Source organism: Lichenostomus cassidix, chromosome 3 (assembly GCF_008360975.1).
Source record: "Lichenostomus cassidix isolate B80296 chromosome 3, HeHo_3.0, whole genome shotgun sequence".
In the NCBI taxonomy this organism is placed as follows: Eukaryota; Metazoa; Chordata; class Aves; order Passeriformes; family Meliphagidae; genus Lichenostomus; species Lichenostomus cassidix.
This window is the reverse complement of record NC_139483.1, coordinates 66,297,099-66,312,265: the sequence shown is the minus strand read 5'-3', so window position 1 is coordinate 66,312,265 and position 15,167 is coordinate 66,297,099. Positions and strand designations below refer to the sequence as shown.

The following is a 15,167-nucleotide window of genomic DNA, read 5'->3' as shown; positions in this document are numbered from 1 at the left end:
GTAAAGAATGTGGGATGTGCAAAGCTTGCAGAAAACTGTCTTGTGACACAGATGGCATTTCTGCTTCCTGTGGGAGGAAAAAAGCACTTCCATGCAACCCAGTCCATTAGGTTTTATGGCTAAAACTATCCAACAAAATACTCTTTTCCCAAATATATTATTTCTAATGCTGATGTGCAAACAAAATTTGCTAAATGAAATTTTTAATCCTTTATTTGCTCCTCGACATGACCTAGTATCCTGTAGAGGTTAATTGTAAGTCCACAGGAAAATAAAGTTATAGCAAATGACTATTTAAAAAAACTTTCCTGGAAAGATTATGTATGTATTGCAGCAAAGAAAATATTGTACAACATGATATAATAATGCATTGTATGCAATAAATTGATACACAAACTATTTTTGTAAAACTTAATTGAAATTCGTATTGTTCTTAAGAAAAAGTACTGAGTGGCCCAAGCTTACTCAAGTGTCATGGATGAAATGTGTGAAAAGGACCAATGGCTTTAGTGTTATAGGCATGTTTAGTATGAATGAAGCGATACTGCCTCAAACATTTCTTTTCTATAAACTAATCACCAGTGTAAAACTACATGAATATTAATCAGGAAAATAGGTAGTCATTTCTTTCTGGACAGAACTGGCCCAAACTTATAGGCTGTGCTCTGTTCTGGCTATTAGATGTCAAACTCTTTCTATACTTCTTGCCTACTATCATGTCCTTAAAGTCTTCTCTTCACATGTCTTTTTGGCCTTACTTAGGTTAAAAGCAGTACAACATTTCTTATAAGCATTCTAAAGCTTAATTTAAATTCTACAGAATCTCTTAATATTACTCTATCTGGCTTGCTTCCTTCTTGTGTAATTAGCTCCACTTTCTACTTGTTCTTTAAGTTAGTTGTAGTTTTTGTGTTCTATGTCCCATCAAGATTCAGCTTAGTGGGATTCACTCTATTGAACATGAGTTTGCAGCAAGACACTCTGTGCTTTGGCTTCCAGCGTACTTTAAGCAGTCTGTGATGGCAAATGTAAAGTGATTAATCCGTCTGAGCTTGGAAACACTGTGAATTGGAGATGCAACTGAGATTCATGTCCATGGGGGGATATTTTTTTAGCTGCCAAAGGAGGTCCAAGGGCAGGAAGTTGATGCATAGTAGCCAGTTTGGCTTGATGCATATGCTCAGAAGTTTAATGAAAGAGTCAGGTCAACTCTGTGAAAGAAATAATCATATACTGGACTTTCTGTTTTGTTATGTTTTGTTATTTTTGTTTTGTTATGAAGTGAAGCTTCATCTACATAGTATAAAATGCATGAATCTATACAAGTCCCCTTGTTAATCCTCTATGTTAATCATTTAATCAACAGACTTATGCTAATGTGTATTTCTTACCCTTACTTTCTCAGTTACATGCAGTTGATGTGCTATAGAGGAATGGTGTTCCACACCTTTGGAACACAAATTGAGTAATTGTATAAATAACTTACTGTGTTATTGAGAGGAAATGAACTGCCATGGACCACAGTGCATCTGTGAATAACCCTTAAATCCCATACTGTAACTAGAGCCAAAAGTACATCACAAGTTAAATATGTGTGCTATGCTTTCAGCATCTTTTTAATAACAGTCATTTGACTATTTAGGCCACATGCTGCTGTAGGGAGAATACACTGGAATTCAAACTAATGTTAGCCTTTGATTTATATCAGGTCTTAGTTCACATATGAACGTTTGTTGGTTTGTAATTTTAATTTTTTTTCTGTTTGTGTATTTTTTTTTTTAATTTAGAATTGTTGGATTTTGGGAAATTACTGTCAGGCTTGTAACACTTCATCTTTCATTTTCCTGGTCAGGCTGTTGTCCATACTCTGAATTCTTGAGGAGAAGGGAGTTCTCTACAGATCTTGAGATGTAAAAGATAGAGGGGGCTGAGATCCCATTTAAATCCTCTATTTTGAAGCAGTTTGCTGACCATTTGAAATTGCTTTCTTTCTTATATAGTCATGCAAATATCCAATTTTAGAATATTTCAGGATATAGTAACAGTGTAGTTGCAGCCCTGATTTAGATAATGGCTATGACAACACTTATTAAAACCTTGAATGTGGCAGCAAAAAAAATATAATCTCCTTAGGGTCAGTGCTCATTTTTTGTAGGCTTTCTGCAGAATTTAGATAGTTTTATTCATGTTAAAAATGGAAATGGACAATCTGACAATGCAGCTCAGAACTTGAAGGTTTTTCCCGAATCTATGTAGATGAAGGATTTTGTACTTTGAAGCTACAATTTTTAAGATAGATACAGAAGACAAATTGAATTCTGGGAAGATTTCTGCTTAGGCAGTTGCCTTCCCTTAAACACCAGCAGCCTTGAAGTGAGTGCAGAGCTATGTGCAATATAATGCATCACATACAGACTTTCTTTGGTGCATATGAAATGGTAATGTCTATGTGGATGTTGGGGGTAGGGAAATTTGCATTATTTTCTGCTTTCTCCTGAGTCTGCAAGTATCCTCTGGTTTATAGTGTTTTCCTTTGGAAACCCTATTCTGCAGAGTCAAAACCTACACCTCTGAAGCCTAGAAGGGAAAATTGAGAACCCTCCACAAACACTGCTGTGTTTGATTAGCTGGTGGTATAGCAAAGAGAAGTAAATTGAATAGTAGCAGTTTATGAATTTTAATGTGGTTTTTATTCACATACTGTTTTAGTGTATTTTTAGTTTTCCATATATAAAGTATGCAAAGAACTGATTAATCAGAAAAGTCATTCTTAAATGTAAATTGACAGAATGAAACCAAATCACATTTGCAGCAAATATGGCTAAGAGAAATAGTGTTTATTCACAGAGCTTGGATATGGATGTGAGAAAATATGCTTTGGTTTGAAGTAGGTGTAAGACAGGAAAACATTCTGAGTATGTGTGTACCAGTTAACATACAATGCTCCACTTAATACCAGCATTCACTAAACTCTGGTGCTCTTAGGGGGCACAAGCATATGCTATTCCTGGCTATCTCTGCTGAGCAGCTGCAGGCAACTCAAAAGGAATTTCAGTAATTCTTGTAACGAACCTATCTAAGCAGGGAATCTGCTGTTCTTTTCTCTCCAGCAAGAGAGTCCTGGAGACCAGGGCCTGAGGAAGCTTAGCTCAGGTTGTGGTGTCATGAGCTTTTTTGAGCCAGTCTAGCAACTCACTGACACTGGGAGGAGGGAGATTTCCTTTCCTACTGCTGCTCCCAGCTGCACCGCCCTGTCATCGTCCATGGCCTCTGTAACCACTGGAAACCCAGCTCACTGATCTGAGGACATTTGCCCTCAACACCAATAATAAAAAAATTCCCAAAGCAAAAGCCCTAAATTTCTGTTCCAGGTCTGGGTAGTAGCTGGGAGCAGGAAAAAGCTGAGCAAGCATACTGGTTTTGGTGGCTGAGACAAAGATGACATTTAAAGGCAACTGGGTTTAGGGATTCATGCCTGATTCAGACAGACTGAGGAGGGATACTTTTAATGCTTGCTTCTCAAGTATGAACAGTGGGCTGTGGAGTGATGAAAAGAAGGGTCTATATATCACTTCCAGTAATAGGGGGCATCTGTAAGGAGTTGGAAAGGGAATCAGTCCTTGGAGCACATTGCCTAAGAGTTGCAGGGAATAGAATGGGGGACATGTTCAAGAGAAGACAGGCAGAGCAGGAATGGGGCTGAAAGTATGAGCAGAGCTGATAAGGCTGGTGAAAGGAGAGGCAGTTGTTGCTGGAGCCACACTGTGTTCACTTACCACCCAACACTGGACTCTAGAGACAAGTGGAGAGTCAGTGGTGGGGTCCCAGCTACTGTAGAGTTCCTGTACCTGTGTGTCCAGAGCTTGCAGTTCTTAATCCAGAGTAAGGCAAGTCTGCTGCAGTGTGTCAAAACCCTTTTCTCACCCTACTGAGAGGAGTAGGAAAGCTGCTGATTAGTGCTTACATATGTGTCTTATTCTGGTGGTTCTTCCAGCTGTCCATACATTCAAGATCTTTGGATTCCAGTTGTCATTTGTGTATTTTCCAGATGAATTCCTATTAATTTTTAGTCTCTAGGGTGTTGTCCTTTATTTTTGCATTTCATACTTTCCTGCTTTGCAGCTGGTCATGTTTTGAGTTGGTTCCAACAATAATTTGCTCAGCAACCATAAAACTTTCTGTGACAGTACTTTATTCTTTGAAGAAAAGAAAGCTAAATGGCTTTGATTCCTTGTAGGTGATCACTGAAGAGACTAAGTTTTGCAAGTGACTTGTGTCTATTTGATGGTCAAGCCTACTGTGAGTTAAACCCTACCATTAACTTCCATCTACCTTCTGTGGTTATAACATAGCTCAGGTTTGCAGCCCTTTGTCTTCTCTTTACATCTTCCTGTTTCACTCCCAGTTCCTCTGCAGCAGCATATCATCCAAAGAAACACATTCCTTGTTTGAGGATTACTACTGTAAACAGAAGCCCTGCAAGAGCTACACAAAACCATCACTTCACAGGGAAGTGATGGTTTTGTATAAGGGAGTCACCTGAGAAACTGTGACTGTGATTCTGCTTTCTACGCTTCATGTTTACTCGTGTAACATTAGTGCAAATGAGATCACAATGAGATTGTGAATTTAGTGCTGTGTTTGTACATAAGTGCATTTAAAAATTCAGAGAAAAAACTTGAAATTTGGAATTGACTCTAAGGCAAGCATTACTCTAAAATTACCTAGTTTAGGTAAATGAGCATATATATAAAGCATCTGTCTTAAAAGGTATACATCCTGTCTTAATATTGTGCTAGAATATACCCATGAAGTCTAGAAGTGGAATAAAAAAATTAATTTTTCATTGTAAGCTTACATAATTAGTACACTCTCTCCCCATTTTATTTGAGGAATATATAAATGAGTTGAATGGAAAATTAAAAATATACAGTAAAATCTTTGAATAGTATTTGCAATGTAGATCTATTGTCTAGCTTTATTCTTTAATGTGCATTAGCAGATCTTTTTCTGAAAAACAAAGGGTGACTAAGATATGGAATGAAATTATGTAGAGGATCTATTTTGAAAGTAACATATTTAATATAATTTTAATTTCTTTTATAATCCCACATTTTCATGTAACAGACAGGCCACACATACACTATAAGAAATGGTAAAGCTCACTCTTGTGGTATAGTAAGAGAAGTGCAGAAGCAACAGCCTTTTATTCTTCAGTGATTTTTGTTTGTGTGTAACTATTAGAAGTGACCCCTCTTCCTGCTTTCTGTAGATGTAGCTGTGATATTTTCATTCTTCTTGTCTTGCTGAACATGGTTTCATTTTTACTATTTTTTTTTTCTGTGGTCTAAGGAACTTCTCAGCATCAATGCAATGCACTATCAAGCTGCTGGACAGGTATTAATGCTTACAGCACCACTAACCAAAGCTGCTTTACTAAAACTCACTGGCTTTTCATCAATCATGAAGTTACGAATGCAGCCAATGAAGGAGTTGCGTGTAGTCAGGCTTGACGTCAGCAGAGACTCTGGAAGAAGGAGATTAAAATAAATAAATAAATAAAAATTTAGGCCTCATGATGGGCAAAATAATCAGTTTGGTGGCAGAATCTTTAAAATTTGCTACTAAGTGCAGCTCTTCTGATTTTTCTGTGGTTCCTTTGAAACATTTGGACTACTGCCAGTGTCCTTGAGGCCATTAAGTAGGGTTAGTTATCTACAGTTCTGTAAAACTCTTGATACTATATTGTCAATAGAAACACAGTTTTACATTTTTGACAACTACATTATTTTAAGTAACAGGGTAGATGAGTCCTAGTGCCTGTTTTTGTAATTTAACATCACATGTATTGTCATCTCTGTCTGATTTGTTAGTTTGCATCCAGCTTGCTGTATCTGCATGGCATTATTTAGTATTATATCTTGTTTGTTGTTGTGAAGTTCTGTGTAAGAGTTTCCTGTGCCAGGCTGATAATAGCAGTATAGAGCCAATGTATGGCATTGCTTTAGTATTCTGTAATTAATGTGGAAATAGAAGGCTCTATTATGAAGCAGAGCAGCACTTGCAATTACCCCTTTATACTACCTCTCTGGGAAGAGTTCTGCCCTAATAAAATTCCAGTTTGGATTTAAAGAGTGAGCAGGCATCTGCGCATAGATTTTATTATTCCCTTTAGGCTCATTTCACCTCCTGGTAGCGTGGGATGGATGTGAACACCACACACTCAAGCCACTAATCCAAGATAAGCATTATAATGAATTTGGTAGTTAGAGCAGTTAATGATTGACATGCAAGGCTCAGAGAAATAATGCTGCATGTTTTCAGTGAGAAATGTACTGGAGTTGACTTAAAAATTGAATCACGTAGTGTTGATTACAGTTTGTATATGATCCCCAACAGAGCTACTCTGTCTGTTGAATAAGGGAAGGAAATGTAGTAATCTTGGCCCTTACTACACAGATGCTCTGTGAGTCACAAATACACAGGAGCAGAAATTTCTCTAATAGAAACCCCTTGTCAGAAAAAGAATCTCCATGTTTTGTCTTGTGTTCAAAGATGCTATTGCTTGAAGAAGAGGAAAGAAGCCTGCCAGCAGCTAAATCTTGGGACTCCAGTTACAGTGACAGTGGGTTTCCAATCCCCTAAATAAATAAAAATCACTTCTTAAAGAAACAGTAAGCCCATATGGGAAGGTAAAATAGAAAAAAAAGAATTTTTGTTTGTAGTTGGCTGACTTTTCTACTGAGTCCATACCTGACCCTCCAGCAGCTGTGAATGTTTTAATTTCAATGAAGCAGCACATCTTTGAGAACTTGAGGCAGAACATTTCTGATTGGCTCTTGAGCCTTTGAATTTTACCAGATTGTTCACTTTTTTTGCTCTTTTTTTGAGATGAAAACTTAGTCTTTATGCTTTCTCTGGAAACAAGGTTGAAATCTGAGAATAATGTACTATAAAGCTGCCATAAACGTACCTGGTACACCTCCAATAAACACTGGCTCCCTGTGGTCAATTGCCTTTGGATTTAGTGGCCCTACCACATGGTTGACTTCGGAGTCTACGTCCAGCTGCACCACATTTGCATCTCTAATAACTGAAAGGAGAAGGAACAGGGATCAACAAGAAGTAGCACATGAGTTTTCTGTGACAGGCAGGAGTTACCTGTTCGGTGTGAGTAATTCATCTGGTGTTTGCTAGATTGGGTGTGAGCCATCAGTGACAGAGTGTGGGTGGATTCTGGCACAGAACTGGGACAATGGAAGATACAGTGTGGGAGTAAGGGTGCTTTTGAGTGGGGCTCTTGATCACTGGTGGCAGTGTTTAGGCTCCAGGTTATGAGCATACAATGGCATGTGGCTTAGAAACACTGTTTGCCCAATCACTCCCAGTTGGGGATGTATTAGATTGCAGTGAGGCTTCTCTGTTGCTTGTATGCCTGGATTCCCTTCGGAACAGAACCATAATGCTTGTGGCAAGGTTGCATACTCAGATTTCTTCTGCAGTGATAGTGGAAGGCATCCTAAGTCAGCATCTAGACAGGAAGGTGAGTGGCTTCAAAGTACCCAGGGTTTAGAAGTACTTTTTGGCTTTTAAAACCAGGAAAGAAGGATGACTGTCTGGCACAGAGGCAAAATCCCAGCTGTAGACATCTCTCTATAGTGAGCAAAAGGTTGCCCACATCTGTCTTGTTATTTGACTTTTAAGGGCAGCATATACTTGTGCCTACTGCATTCTATCAATTTATTTAACCTCTAATAGGGAAAGGAAGAATATCATCCGCTTTGTAAGTTAGGAAACATTGCCAGCATTTCAGCTAGGCTGCTTTCTGTTCTTTGAACAAGGAGCTTCCATCTTTGCTTGTTCTTCCTATCTTTGTAGGAACCTGTGCTTGTCTTCCCAGGAAGCTCTACAGTTCTATATCTGAGGGATACATAAGACTGTCTTTCACACAAACTTGAGTCTTGACAGGTGAAAAAGTCTTGAAAAAACTACTGCATTCCCAGTGCTCTAGCCCATGGAGATGGATCTCTGAGGAGGGAGAGATGGGCTCTGTCACCTTAATTAGGGGATGATCACATTTTACTGACCTGCAATTCGATGCCACCTGCCATCGCAGAGACTCTGTTTCAGTGTCACTGAAGTTGAAAAATCCCTGATTCCATTATTCAGTTTCACAGTAACCTGAGGGAAAATAATGTAATCATTACTGGAAACCCTCTCCTTTTTTCTTTTTACCTTCTATTGTAATAATGTTGTATTCCCCACTCAAAACATGTCAAGTATCCAAGAGAAAGGAAAACATGATTTCATTAAATTCTTCAAAATAAAGTACCAAATTTAGAGGTTTTTTTTTTTTTTGGTAATTGTTCAGATTCAATAGTTCTGAGACATTCCTAATTATCTCAAGGAAAAATTTTAAAAAAGATGTAAAAATAAGAGCTAATTACATGCATTTACTAGTACCTCTACTCTATAATTTATTGGGTGGTAAATTAGTGTTTAGAGCCATCAGGCAATATTTTTGGCATCTTGCTAGCCACCTAATAAGGAAAACAGTCATGAAACCCCCAAATATAAACAAGCAGAAAAGATGTGAGACAGGAACAGATAGCAAATTTAAGAATGACTTTTAAGTTACTTGTTCAAGCTTACCAATAAATCTCTGGCAGAGCTATAAAGTGAACCTAATTCTGGATTTTACACCTCTGCTTTATTTAATGGATTAATATCTTTCTGCATGGAAATGTTCCAGCAGCAGAAAAACAGTGTTGAGCGCTTGTTGTGGGGCATGAGATTGCTGATGGTGATTGCCAGAGATCTCTGAACTCTGAGTCCAACCACTCAGGCTTTTGAAATGTTGAAGTTGTCCCTGATTATGCTGACACCATCTTGACTGAACATCAGAGAATAATAGAATAGTTTGGATTGGAAGGGACCTTAAAGATCATCTCATTCCAACCCCCCTGGCATGGACAGGAACACCTTTCATGAGATCAGAACCACAGTTGCTCAGAACCACATCTAACCTGGCCTTTAACATTTAATGGGATGGGGCATCCACCGTTTTTCTGGGCAACCTGTTCAGTGCCTCACCACCCTCTCAGTAAAGAATTTCCTCCTAATATCTAATCTAAATCTACTGTCTTTCAGTTTGAAGCCATTCCCCCTTGTCCTGTCACTACATGCCCTTGTAAATAGTCTGTTGCAAGGAAACAACTTATATTTAATTCTAGAGGGTCTCTGTTTTGATATAGTTGTAACCAAGAAATATTAAATCTTCTTTTTCCAGAAGGGCATCAGCAAACACAATTGAAATGATCCGCATGTTCTCTTTTATCCACCCTTGGACAAAATGTATAGATTAAAGCAAATAAAGAATCATGAGACAAAGTGACTCCTTAATAAATCACCCAGACAAGCTGTACTGATAGAGATGCATACATGTAAAAAATGAATTAAAGTTGCTGATCTTATTTGTACAGCAAAACAGTGTTCACCACACAGGTCTTTTGTAATGCTTTCAGAGAGCAGATAGTTAATTGTAAAGAAACCCAGATCCTTACTAAGAAGGTACTGTGCTGCTGCAGTGACAAGCAGGGGAGAGCTGCTTTTCCAGGGTGAATTGTGTTTATGAGTTGCATATGAATTATACAGGAAGTGAGGTGTGAAGCGGTAAGTGAAGCAGCACCTTTTGTTAGACCAACTGATAGAGCTGGGAAAACCAGACAAACTACTAGACATACAGACCTTTAGTTAGAGCTTTACATAAGAAATACTATACAGGACTGGTTCTATACAGATTCAGCTTTTAAGTGTGGCATGATACACACGAGTTCAATGTACTTGAGAATTTCTCCGTTAGTTCATGAAGGACTAGACAGAGGGGTAAGAATGGGCTTCATGTTACCTATTCAGCTGTCAAAGTTAGGTGCCTAACTGAAGCACCTGTTCTCTCTACAGCCGAAATAGAAAAATAAGTTCTCTGAATAACAGCTCATTCAGTCACTTAATTAGACACCTGCTTTAGAATAAGATGAATCATGATGTTAAACTGTCTACTCAGTTACTCTTCTTTAGGTTCCTGCTCTTGTGGGAGAGGTGAGAGTGTTTCCTCAGGTGTTGCATTTCTAACTGAAGTACAGCCAGCCTCACTTAAATACCCTTCCACTTTGATTGACAGGTGGTTGAAGTGGTTGCATTGCAGTGGTTGAAGAATATCCACACTGCTTAGTGTTTTGACTGTGCCCTGAGTTTCTCCTCTGCAAGAAAGACCAAACACCTGCCAAAATTTGCCATGCTCTAAATCTTTGCTTGTGTTGTCCACTTAATACTGAAATTTATTACTGTATGTGTGCAGTGCATAGCATGAAGAGATCCAGCTTTTATCAATTAAAAAAAAATAGCAATAGCAACAACTATCTGGTGAGTTAGTTTCAAACCTCTCTCTTTCATTTGAGATCCAGAGCCTGTAGAAACCAGGTCAACAGACAATCAGAACTTTTCCTTTCCCTCACTCTTTCCATCACACACATATCTGATAAAGGAAGAAGAGACTGAGTGTAACTCAGACTTATATTTTAAGAAATAATAAATAAAAATTTATTGATAGTTACCTTACTTGTAACTGTGCCACATTTTTAGTGTGTGGGTGAAAGAGCAGTGCCGAAAAGTCAATGCTTTTGCTTCTTTTCAGCTGATAATAAAATATTTATAGCTTGTATCAGTAAAGTGATCTGATCTTCTCTCAGTGATTATCTTTAGTATTTTAAAATAAATATTTAGTTTGCCTAATCTATGCAGTTATTATATTTGGGAGAGAAATAAGAATCAGTTAATGGTGAATTTGTAAGACAAAATCTGCATGTAGCAAAGCCCAAGTAGGTGGAGGAGAAACCATTCAAGGTGGTGGAGGAGATGTGACCTTCATCATACCTGTCCATTTCTCATGTGCATATTCAGGTACTCTCCATTCACGCTGTGACCGTGCAGTAGGATTCCTGAGCTGCTTCGGGGACGTATTTCAAAAACAACTTCAAATTTCAGGCCTAAACTGAAGGATTCATCTGAGAGGTAAAAAGAATAATATTCTCTTTTTTACTGAGTTAGTGATGAAATTGGACATTTATTCAAAGTCAAAATAGAACATCAGACACTGGGTGGATTTTATTTGTCCTTAAAACTCTTGAAACATGAGATAGTATGGTGTGCTGTCAATGGCCCATTTCAACTTTTGTTTTGATTGTGTTTGCTTGGAGTACTAGTAAAGGTTTATTTACTTTTCTCATTATTTAAAAAATGTATTTTGTTTTAAAATATTTCTTAGCAATGAAATGGACAGCAGAAAGTAAACGATCTGTCTTTTTGGCAGTTTCTTATTGTGCAATTTCCTAGACACTCAGCAGTCATTATTGAGTGAGTGGGAGTTCACTTGAACTTCGATGATTCAGTAGGAGAAACTCCCTGTTTCAATCTGGTGACAGGCCAGGGAGCAAACTAGAAACACTTGTCTGATTCTTCTTGGTGCTGCCTGTGAATAGGGTTGTGCAGTTTCCTTTCTTGTTCAGATCAGAGCCTATGTGACCAAAACACCCTCATAAAACTTCATGGAACACAGCAGGCCTAAATGACAGAAAATATGTGTTCTGTTATACTGTTCTGTATCAAGACATGCAGAAAGCCTTTCTGCAGGATTTTTTATCTGAATGTTGTTTTATTAATTAAAAAAATGAGGCATGACCATTTGATGGTGTATTTGGTCTTGACGACATTGAATTCTGTGATAATTTTTAGCTTATTATGGTCTCTTCCATTAAATTAAATTATTCTTGTTATTTGAAATACATACATACAGATATGTTTATAAAACAACTTGTTAAGTTTCATGGTGACATTGTGACCTGTTAATATCATCTGCTTACCACAACAGTGATCTGTTTCTGACAATCCTTACAGCTCACAGCCTCAGAAATTACCACAACCTTTAGTGAAAAATGCCATTCTGAAGCACAGTGAATACTACAGTCCTATTTTGGGATACAATTGTTTAGGAGTATATTACCAAGGACGACATATCCTCCTTCTGATGAAAAGTATGTTCCTGCTTCTGATGGGCCTTCAAAGCAAGGTGTAACACTAAATGTCTGCGAAGCTGAAGTAAGTGATCTTCCATTGAGCTGTAAGTTGCTGAGACAGCCACTAAAGCTGTAGACAGAGTTAATCTGAGGGGTAAAAGAAAACCTTGATTAGTAAATAAACTGCTTGTGGAAGGAACTAATTCTTCTGTCCTTATTTTTACTTGTTAATAAGCTGTAAGGCTGTGATTGTCTGGTGCATCAGTTTTGAACTAAAAAACAATTTCCAGAGAAGTGAAGCAGGAAAAATGATTCTCATAGCCTTCATGTCTTTTTTAGGACTTCAAGGTAATTCCAGCTTTTGCTGTTTCTCAAACAGTCCTTATTGAACTTTGAGAAACAAAGCACATCTAGGACAAGTCAGTGCTATACATGTGTCTCATAGCCTCAAGGTTGGTGTCTAATTTTTCACCTCAAGACAGGTGTCTAATTTTTCAGAGAAGTTTATCAGTCTTGTTACACACATAACACCAAAGATTACCTTGAAAGAGACTGTTTTATTCATTTTTGGTTTAACACTCCTTTCCATATACTTCAGTACTAAGCTGTAGAACAGAATCCTGACCTCTAGGTATTGTCTTAAAACAGAGGTACTATGACAACATTAAAATGTCTCCAAAACAAATTCTGTATCTCAGACCTCAGTGTGAAATTGATCTTGCCTAATGCTACTTGTCTCATCTAATATTGGATGTCACTAGGATTTCTCTGTTCCTCATGGACCATTGGTTTCCCAGCTGCTGCTACAAGGCTATGGAAGCCTAACGCAGCTACCACCAACCCAGCCCTGTGGGAGATTTGCTCTATGCATGAACAGAGCTGTCCGATCCTCAGCGGGATGAGGGTCCAGATCTTAGTAAACTTTTGCCTGATCTCATCCCTACAGTCAGCTTTTGTGTTAACTTTACATAGAGGCATGGGGTCTGTACATAGAATTCTGCTTTACCTGAATGTTTTTTACAGCTTTTCCGGGAGCTACACCGCCAATATAGAGTGGTTCAGTGACTTGCCAAGTATTAACATTCCCATCAAAAGGTTCTTCTAGTACTCGGAGACCATCAATTATCAAGCGACCAATATTTTTGCCCCTAATAAATATCACCTAGGAAGGGAAGAAAAAAATGTGGACACATACTTTCATCTGTTAGAGGACCACTGCTTGGCAGTGGAAGACAAGATATTTGAGAAGAAAAGTGTGTGAGGGATACTCTACAAGCCTGTCATGTTAACTGCCAGTGTTCTTTGCTGGACAACCCTATTTTTTCAAATTCATGTGTGGATAGTAAAACTGCTGCCTTTCTTACATTTTGGTGTACAAGACAGAAGTAATCAAGGTGTTATAAGGTCTACTGAGATCTACTTATATCTGCATAGATGATTCATTGCTATCTATCACTGTTAGCGTTTTCACAGTCTTCACTAGTTTTATGGTATGGACTCATCCAACATGCTTTAAACACCTAAATGCCCAAGTCAGTAGTTTAGTAACTGTAGACTTCCTCTGTAGTTAATGAGGAGAGAGAGATACCTACAGAGAGAAATTCACCTTGACTCCTAAAATTGTCTTTTTATTTTCATAGACTACTGAGGTAGCCTAAGACAGCTGTACTACTTTCTTAGGCACTTCAAAGACATTTGCTGAACAAAATTATTCCAGTCCTTCCTTTCCTAGCTCACTTAACTCTTAATTGCCTTATAGTTCTGCTTGTTTCCTTCATTTCTGTTCAGCTGTTAGTGTTGGGAATTGCAGAATTTTTATAACTGACTCACTGTCCCATTCCTAGTTAATGGCTTGATAGAATGCTGCATGGAATTTTCTCAACATATAGGTGTGTTTATGAATATGTGAATGAAAAGTCCCTGAGCTGTCACATGATCAGTGTCTTTACTGCAGCCTTGATAGAATGTGCCACCATAATGATTGCTTTCTTTTACTTACATTGTGCCACAGACCATCATTGTATTTCTCTTGGCTCTTAATCCTTATCTTCTGATGACCGGCATTAAACATAAAAATGAGTCTGCCATGAGCAACGAAAAGGGCCATGAAGTTGATCTCTTTTTGATCCGAAACGTAGAAAATCATTCCATGAGATGAGTGAGTTTTCAGACTGATAGAGAACTGAGCTCTGGCACATAAAAACACAATATTAACATTAAAGCAAAAGATAAGTTTACATAAAAGTAAAGATACATTTGATTTAAATCAAACATCAGGCAGAGGAAGACTAAGATTTTCCTTTCATCCAAAGAAATATTCATCTCCTTTATGGAAGTGGTGTTTCTGAGAAACATTCTGTGATGGATTTTCAAGCAGAAGTCAAAGTTGCAGAAGAAGCTGCCTGGCAAGGAACTTGTTTTCAAAAATTAAAATCTCTGGAGTGAATACATTCAGTGCAGACCACCAAAATCTGACACTATATACACTACATTTTCTTTCACATTAAACAGTAATGCTGGGGGAATTTTTAAGAGGGATGGCATGGAGGCCTGATATTAGTGTTATTCCAGACTTAGTTTAAACTTCCCCTTCCTCATAGTTTCCTGTGAAGTCTGAGACAACATGGGAAGTTATACCATTATTAGTTCCACATTGTCACACTGACAATTTCTTAAGTGATTGCTGTTATTACTCAGGGTATAAAACATGGCAAAGTTGTATTGGTGTAGGACAATGCCAGAACCGATTCCTTCTTCTTCTCATGTCATGTGACTAACCAAGCTTCCATTCTTCATATTGTCTCAAGGGTCTATACATTCCTGATTGTATGTGTTTATACATTCCACAGACACTCAGCCCCTTGCCACTATCAGTTGTTTTAAAATGACACAAGTAATTGTCTTTTTAAAATAAACATTACCATAATGAAGCTTTATTTACAGTTGGAAAATAAAGATGTATTGTAGGGATGTAGGGATGAAGGTGGGGTGAAGATATTAGAGTTTGGGTTTTCCTTCTAATGGGTACCATCAGGACTGCCCTAAGTAAAACACTATTAAATTAAAATGAACATAATGATTTTTAAATTTAAATCA

The 15,167-nt window shown here is 37.9% G+C and overlaps 1 protein-coding gene and 1 long non-coding RNA gene across 2 annotated transcripts in view; both read right to left on the bottom strand.

Annotated features, from left to right (window-relative positions):
• Window positions 1-2,667: 2,667 nt before the first annotated feature.
• The window catches only part of LAMA4 (laminin subunit alpha 4), a 98,681-nt gene continuing 86,181 nt past the window's right edge, over window positions 2,668-15,167 (bottom strand). The window contains exons 32-38 of the mRNA XM_085056139.1: window positions 14,071-14,260; window positions 13,078-13,233; window positions 12,059-12,218; window positions 10,933-11,063; window positions 8,088-8,181; window positions 6,974-7,093; window positions 2,668-5,527 (exon numbers count right to left, since the gene is read on the bottom strand). Of these exons, the coding sequence (XP_084912265.1) occupies window positions 5,382-5,527; window positions 6,974-7,093; window positions 8,088-8,181; window positions 10,933-11,063; window positions 12,059-12,218; window positions 13,078-13,233; window positions 14,071-14,260 (997 nt within the window). The 3' untranslated portion in view covers window positions 2,668-5,381. The remainder of the gene's footprint in view (window positions 5,528-6,973; window positions 7,094-8,087; window positions 8,182-10,932; window positions 11,064-12,058; window positions 12,219-13,077; window positions 13,234-14,070; window positions 14,261-15,167) is intronic.
• LOC146439899 (uncharacterized) lies at window positions 8,421-10,885 on the bottom strand. Its single transcript, XR_014850954.1, has 2 exons — window positions 9,027-10,885; window positions 8,421-8,797 (listed from the first exon to the last, which is right to left on the bottom strand). It is a non-coding gene; the product is annotated as an uncharacterized LOC146439899 (long non-coding RNA).